At 42.1% G+C, this 8,250-nt stretch overlaps 1 protein-coding gene across 2 annotated transcripts; it reads right to left on the reverse strand.

Moving 5' to 3' along the window:
* Positions 1–3,292: 3,292 nt before the first annotated feature.
* LOC117461256 (transmembrane protein 74) lies at positions 3,293–7,614 on the reverse strand. Of its 2 annotated transcripts, none has more exons than XM_034103065.2 (2): positions 7,517–7,614; positions 3,293–6,908 (listed from the first exon to the last, which is right to left on the reverse strand). In XM_034103065.2, exon 2 carries the CDS (start codon positions 6,839–6,841, stop codon positions 6,005–6,007), a length of 837 nt encoding a protein of 278 aa, XP_033958956.1. In that variant the 5' UTR covers positions 6,842–6,908; positions 7,517–7,614; the 3' UTR covers positions 3,293–6,004. The 2 variants fall into 2 exon arrangements, with proteins under 2 accessions (XP_033958956.1, XP_071062238.1); XM_071206137.1 differs by lacking the exon at positions 7,517–7,614 and adding an exon at positions 7,063–7,140.
* Positions 7,615–8,250: the final 636 nt, after the last annotated feature.

Genomic DNA, 8,250 nt, shown 5'->3' on the forward strand with positions numbered 1-8,250 from the left:
GACGTTCTTCATCGACGTTCTTCGTTCTTGATCGATTTCCGGGTCAAGTCCCGGAGGAGGGGAAAAGAGGAATCGAGGAGGGGTATTGAGATGAGGCTATGGTGTAGTCCCAAACGATAGCTGAGGATTCTGGGTAGTGTTCTGCCATCCTAAACTCCCAAAAAATATTTGTTTCTCCGAATCAAAGGGGAAAAATACAAAAGCATTGTACACAATTTAAACCAATCAATGTTGTGTAATTAACAAGCATAATCTGGTGTTTTTTAGTCGATGAGTAGTGCAGATATCACTGTAAAATCAATCGACAGTAAGGAGAATATTTACTTCCGGGTGTAAAATCCTCCGTTATCCAATGGGAATGGACGCTCACATTGCCTTTAACTGCCGCCGACATGGACCGATGCGGTGCTTCCATGAGCGTCAAATACCGCCGCCGATGGGAATACATTGCAATCAGTTGAAAGCTCTTTGCATCCGTTTATGAAGCTGAAGGAGACTCGGCGCGTCACAACTGGACGCCACGGGACCCTGACCAAGTGTCGCTCCTGGACGTTCAGGGAGTGAGAATGTGTTGTTTATACATAAATATGTGTCCCCAGTGTGTCGGGTAACTCACGCAGCGTCAGAAAATAACACCCTTTCTCTTTTCCTCCGTACCCACATCTTTTAAAAACAGGGGTACAACGAGCGGATCCAGATTTGCTGCCGATTTTATGTAATGTCAGATGGTGGACCCACAGAGAGTTGCTATCAGAAACAATGCCTGACGTGTTTTGGATGTAATATGGTCTTTTTTTACATTAGCAAGCATCGCTAACACTCAGAGCTAACCTGTATTGGAGAGCAAATGTGTTTAAAAAGCAGGAAATAAAAAAAGGAACTCACCTTGTGGTAAGTGTTTTATCACAGCAGAATGTAACTTTATCTCCGGTAGAATTCTGATCAGGCATTAGCTCTGCCTCCTCTTTTTTTTTTTTTTTTTAAGCTAACGACCCAAAATCCGCGTTTCTCTAAACAGGGCTGGAATAGAGATTTATGAGGGATGTCTAAAATGCATGATCTGTTTGTATTTTGAGAAAAACACATCATAGACGTGTTTTTATATTTTTTTATATAACTGAGACCCATAATATATGCATAAAAATAGCATGATAGGTGCACTTTAAGTCACTCACGTCTGTCTGGATCCATGCTGGGTCTGGTCCCGACTGGTCTGATCGTGACGTTTGAAAAGGGAGGCAGGGGAAGCAAAATATAGCACTGGTGTTGCTACAGGTAGTTAGCCTAGTTCTTGCTAAACCAGCTCCTTGAAAAAGAGCATGTATACTGCCTTCCTCTGTCCTTAACTCATGCCTATGTCAGGATGATCAGGTCTGAGCTATTTTACTCTCAGCTTTCCCTCCAGTGTCCTCCTCTCAAAGGGTGTTTCTTTAAGTGATTAAACATCATTTTCCCTCTCCATATTCGCTATCTAGTTTTGTTTACACTCCATCTAAATCTCTCTCAGTCAAACGTCAATCACTCACTCTGGTGCTCCTGCTGCCCCCTAGTTGTTGGCGGTGTCAACAGCTGCTTTGGGCGCAGTTTGGTCCGCCCCGAGCTGCTCCTATCACTTACATTGAAGAGGTGCGGACTGCGCATGTGCCACTTATAACGAGAGTCAATGGCCAAAGATTTCTGCGCCCCAAGCAGGAAACACGTGATTTATCAGTAACTTTAGACATTGTAAAACCATTTTTATCTATATTTTATCGTATATTATACATTTAACTGACACCAAGTATATAATATGTACCAAAACATTTTATAAAATTAACACATTTATTAATGACAATCTAAAACGTGGGAAGAGGTGGGGCGGCGCCCCTAGTGCCCCAATGGGCCGGCTGCTACTGCCTTTAACCCTCTTAAATCTTATAATTATAAAGTATCAGAATGTTATAGCTTCCTGCTCTGCCTGTCTGCATTTTCCAGAAATTAACTTTTCCCAATCCTACTTAGACCTTCTTGGAAATCTAAATGTCTCTGCAGAAACTATTTGACAGGGTCAGCAGCTCTTAATCTAAGGTGGCAGACAACAACGACGCAAATACTCACATACTCGTGCACACTCAGGATAAGCATTGACTAGATGCAGGGGTGTAATAACACCTCCGGGAAATTAGCTGATGGCAGCAGCTAAGCCGCTCCCAGGCCTTACCTGAAGGGATCGACTTACGGAGGAACCAACCAAATATCAATAAGGGTGATTTGACTGTGCACTGCTCAAGGATAAAGAGCGTATGCATGAGACCTCTGGAAATACACTTGAGCTTGCCATGTAAAATGCTGTCGCTTGAGCAAATCCCTGATTAAATCCCCTGTACACGTTTAGTTGGCTGAATGAGGGGGAAGCCTGGTGTTGGCTGAGGCACGAAGATAACCACGGAAGAGCACAGAAAGAAAGAGAGGGGGAGGTATAGTATATGTTTGAAAACCTACAGCATATAGTGCAGATGAGCTTGTTTGAAGTGTGCAATGTGAATGGCTTCTCAACGGCTTTTCTGAGCCTCTGTGTGTGACATTCTCACAGATGATGCCCTCTCTGATTGTGACCCTGACACTGAATGGAAATCACTGCATCTGCAATGTAGCTGTTATATTACTAGATTTTGATTAATTCGCTCAATATAATCATACGGAAATGTTGGCCTCCGTAGCGTTGTTTTTGGCTGAGAACAAGTTTAATTTCACATGAGTGTGAAAAAGGAAGTGTGTCCAGTGTTTGGGCGTCGCACCTCGTCTCAGCGGCCAACAACGCCAGGAAAGCTCGCTTAATGAAATATCACTTTAACATCTGTAATACTGGCTGTGGATTTACAGCTTCTGCAATGAGAACAGGACAACATTGCCTCATATGCATCATTAATTTTTATTACCTCTCCTGGAAATCTGTTCATTGGGCATTTTATAGCCGTTTCACGACATACTGTAATGGATGTTTTTCAGGGATGCACACACACTTGTCAGGTCTGTGGTTACGGAAGATGAAAACTGTGGTAGCATTAGCGTTAGTTGCATATTTATTCAACCATAATGCTGAATTAATACCTCATTAGTGATCCAGTCTTTTCACGTGAGTGTGAAGTGACTGGCACCTAGAAAAATATGCAGTAACAGTGTACATAAAATAAATGCAACTGAATGAAAGCGCAACAGCGGTGTGGCCTTGAGCTGTTGAACACAGAGTCATCAGCCTTACGCATCTCATTATGGCTGGCTGACTCATGTCCCTCTCAATGTAAGCCTTGAAATAGGGTCACATTAAAAGCCTTGGAAATAAAAAAGGGCGAGAAACCACGGTAACAGTGACACTGCATGAGAGCCATTAGAACTTGTCGTTGGCTGTGCACATGAATATATTCAAATATGAATTCATTCTAGTGATTCATGCATGATTCATGAGCCTTACAGGATAGTCTACATTCAAACAAAAACATGTCAACAGAATTGTGTGGCATTATTTATTCTCTGCAGACAGCAGTGACAGAAGCTAAAATCGTGGGTAAGAATATTGATGACAGCCATGTATAAGTGCATCATAAACAAACATATTATGCATTATAATCTGCTTATAAGACTGTATTATTGTAGATATCAGCAGTCATACATATTCATTATGTTGTTTACAATATTTACAACCCATACAAATATTTCTAAATTATAATTGTTTGATCTTATGTTATATGTTATGTGCTGTTCCATCAGTTTTTTTATGTGTGTGTTATTCCTGCATATATAATGATTTTGATTCAGCTATTCTCTTGAATGTACAGTATATACATATATTTATGCATGGTCCTTGTTAGAAATAGAGACATAATAACCACTTATATTGAGTTATAACCAGTGTTACATATTATATCTGCCTACTTCATGAAATAACTTAATTCAAGCACCCAATGGTAACTTAGAAAAATCACATTAAAATGCATTATAAATTACTACAAGGGAACTATTATACATTATGACCCTTGTTAAAAATATAATGTAAGCTATACTTGACCAAAAGTCATTTAAAAATGCATTATAATGTCATAATCATTGTCGAGTGCTCTAAAAGGGCCCCATTTCTGGGTTCATATTTGTATGTTGTTCCTCTACTGTGACATGCTTACATGCTTTAATGTTCAAAAAGCTCTTTATTTTTCTCATACTTCCTGTGCTGCAGAACCTCTTTTCACCCTCTGTCTGAAACCAGAGCCCAGTCTGCTCTGATTGGTTAGCTTGCCGGCTCTGTTGTGATTGGTCAACTGCTTAGAGATATCCCCCCTCTTAGCCTATCATGTACAAGATGTTGGAACACTTGCGAATAGAAGCAAGTGTTACATAGTGATATCAATATGATATGAAAGTAAATAGAGGAGTCCAATTATTACTCCCCCACTCTGGCAGTGGGGGAGTGTCTGGAAGATAAACTCCCTTTGGAGGGAACTTTATGATTTTTAACCATTGCAGACCATTTACATGCACAAAAACCTATATAACACACCAGAAAAGCATAATAGGACCTCTTTAAACTGTAATTAGAAAGTGCTATAAGCAGATTATAATGCATCACAAGTTTGAATGCAATATAGACAAGGCCGTCATAGAAAGTTTTACATGAAGTTGTTTCTGTCTTTCCTGTACACTGTTGCATTGAAAAAATGTTACCCAGTCTGCTCATGATAAACCTCTTTTCCTAAGCTTTATTTTAGAAATATTTTAGCCGGTGAATTACCATGATACCATCAAATATAACCTTGGAAAGAGACTGATACCTCACTGTGTTAATGTAATTAGCTCTTTGAAGTGGGGAAGACTTAAGGTTTTGGGGAAGTGGGGCGACTCTTTCATGTGCGATTAGGCGTTCTTAAGTCTGTCCTCAAGCAGAGAGGATGAGAGCAGGCAGGTAAGGAAAAGGCTCGTTGAAATGTCACAGGCACTTGGCTGTGGTCGTCCAGGACCCTTTCCACAAGTGTGAATATATAAGTGTACAAAGGTTGGGGTGAGCATTGAAGAACTGCAGGAGGAAAGTCTTGTGTGGAGGTGGTGAGGAGGAGGAGAGAGGAGGAAGACGGTGCAGAGGTGCTGTCCAATGCGGTGAAATTGCACAGTGCAATCAAACCGATGTTGAGCATTGGCTCGGATGCACGAATCCGGGCTTATACTGGCTTACCTCAGCAGTGTAGCAGGGGGACTGTCACTGGATATTACCGTGTGCTCCCACATCACAGTGGACAGGGACAGCTTTACATCTCTCCTCCACTCTCAGGCCCTGCAGACACACACTTTCCCCAGTTGAAATGTGTCTGCGCACAATTTCTCTGTTGGATACAGTCGCATTAAATATGAATAGCCTTAATAATAAATGGAAGCTCTCAGAGATTGCATTCCTGGTACAGAAAAAAAGTGATCACAAAGCTATTAGCAATCTCCCTAGTGTCTTTCAGGGGTTTGAGCCATTTGAAATCATTTGGGAACAATTTGATAAAGCTGCAACGATTAGAAGACAGAAAAGTAATTGTTATATGCAAATGATCGATTCATCTAACGTCTTTTCCAGGCAAAACTGGCAGCAAATATTGTTTTGAGCTTCTCAAATATGGTGATTTCATATTAAAGTGAACATATTTTGGTTTTGGGCATAATTAAAAAAAGGATTTTAAAGACATCTCCTTGGACTTTGAACATCTGAAATGGACATTTCTCACATTTTTCTGATATTTTGTTGATCAAACAATTAATGGAAAAAATGTGCATTCGTTATCTGCAAAATACCACCTAATGTTTTCCTTGCAATTCCCCATTTTGCATTTGAGTGCTTTTCTGTTGGCCACGTGGATGCACAATACAGTGTTACAGTATGAGACGAAAATAAATGTGTGAATAAAGTTATAGGCTACACTATGTTAGATAATGTATATGAATGAATGGCATTAATTCCTGTTTTACCCAACATGTTCATAAACAGAGCAGCATGTTAAGCCAACGTTTCCTCTATTTCCTCCTCCAGGGACAAATTCACAGAGGAGTGGCTGGGGCTGGACCTGGTCTTCAGGCTGATGGAGCCGTACAGTTTGGCTGAGCGCTTGGAATAAGCGATGACCTTCCTCCTGTACATCTCCCCCTTCCACATGGAGATCATGAGCAGCGTGGAGAGAACCACGCCGCCCAGCGTGAGCAGGCAAAGCCCCGCTATGACGCACCGATCCAGGTGGGCGCCTATCCGCGCACACTCCATCTCCAGCCTCTCCATCTCCCTCGCCGACACGCTGTCACGGTCCACCACCACATCCCGAGGCACGACGTAGGAAATGATCACCAAGGAGATCCCGGTTACCAAGAACGTGACTGCACTGATGAAGCCATAGTCTACAGAAGTCCCAGGACCCTCCCCGAAGGAGAGATCGTCCTCTGACATGAAGGAACACTCCGGTAAAGTCTCGGAGCAAGGCTCGCCATTACGCACAGGCCTGTGAGTACTTTTAGTGTCCGGGCTGGCCAGGCATAGGTTAACATTCTCATCGATATAAGTGAAGGATGTCTCTAATTCCTCGTCGCAACACACCTTTACTTTCTCCTCGCCGAGGTGACCGAGTTTAACCTCCGCTCCCCCCCTGCGCGGCGCCGTCCTTGGTGCTGAATGACTCCGGGCATGGCTGCCTCGGGCCGGGTTACAGACGCCCTCCCCCGGGTACCCTCCTCCTCCTGTTGATCCACCGGACTTGCGGGCATGCAGCAGCGCACCGGAAACCCGGTCAAGGACGTCGGGAGGATCGCGCTGCTTGCCTCTCTCATCTGCGGGAAGCAGCTCCATTCGTGTTTCACCACCCGCAGGTTCGCTCTGAGCCTTCCTCCCACGATGCTCTCACTCCGCAGCATCCCTAACAAGAGGACACACACACACACACCAGCCCCAAGTTAAAGGGTGCATCCTAATTAGATCGCTTATTTTATCGCGTGAAACCTCATATAACAACATGCGCAGATACTTTGTTGTGCGTAATTTGGAACGATGCAAAAAATGCATCTTTATACCTTTAAAGTTGATAAGATCGTTTAAGAGAAATCCGTCTTGAAAGGCGCTTATACTGGCTGTGATTAGCCAAATGCCTCTGTATCCAATTAGGAAAACAATCCACGTATTAACGGAGATTATAGGCTATGTTTTAAAACAGACACAGCCAATAGGATGAACACACGTGCAAAACTGTGCTAAAACTAAATCACACATAACATTTTACATAACCACATGCAGTTAGTCCTTACAAATCACAATATAATCATATCACAGTGCTCTATTCTCAAAACGAAATGCATCCTATAGCTCTATAATATGAGTCGGAACACTCCTGCACTCTTTAATGAATTCAGCACAAGACGTGAGATGCTCCTCTGCATTAAGGGTGGATCAGTCATGCACAGCCCGGTTTATCTGTTTCTAATCCTTCACAAAAATCCTCCTCGTGCACACAGAAAGACATAAACTCACCGCGCGCTATAGCATCGCTTCCGCCTTCTCTTCTTCATGCACACATAGGCCGGTGGGGCTCACATAACGGGGACCGATAAATAAAGGAGCCTTATCAGTTGAATGTCTTTGAATGTATTCTCTCTCCCCTGCTCGATTCGATGCTGTGGCGGCAAGGGGGGGGGGGGGGGGTGTTCTCCGTTGGTCCCGCCCACACACAGAGCCTCCCTCAGCCGTGGCGCTGAAAGGAGCCTCGCTATCTGTGGCCGATTGAGATCACTGCCGCCAGTCAACACACAGACGGGAGGGGGATATGCAGAGCTGAGTCTGAACCTTTGGGAGTCTCTATAAGATGATTTAGTAAGGTTCACAAAGTTGCTACTGTATGAAGTTACTATTAAATCCATAGGAATGCTCCTATCTTATTAATACTTATATTATTGTATATTGTATATTGTATTTTACAATGTATACATTGTAAAATACACATTATTTATTTTAGTACAATGTGCAATTTTTTACTTTAACTTCTTATGTTTATATTAATATTTGTATTCTATTTTTTTTACATATTACTTTCACCACTTATGTTTGTATAATTATCTTTATTTTATTTCAAACAGAAATAAGTGTCTATAGGAGACTCAAGTGTCATAAAGTGAGTATTGAATATCATAGGGATCATATTGTCTTATAAATTATAATACTCGCACTGTATGTATTGTAAAATATATGTTATATACTGTGGTATAATG

This window comes from Pseudochaenichthys georgianus, chromosome 16 (assembly GCF_902827115.2).
Source record: "Pseudochaenichthys georgianus chromosome 16, fPseGeo1.2, whole genome shotgun sequence".
Classification (NCBI taxonomy): Eukaryota; Metazoa; Chordata; class Actinopteri; order Perciformes; family Channichthyidae; genus Pseudochaenichthys; species Pseudochaenichthys georgianus.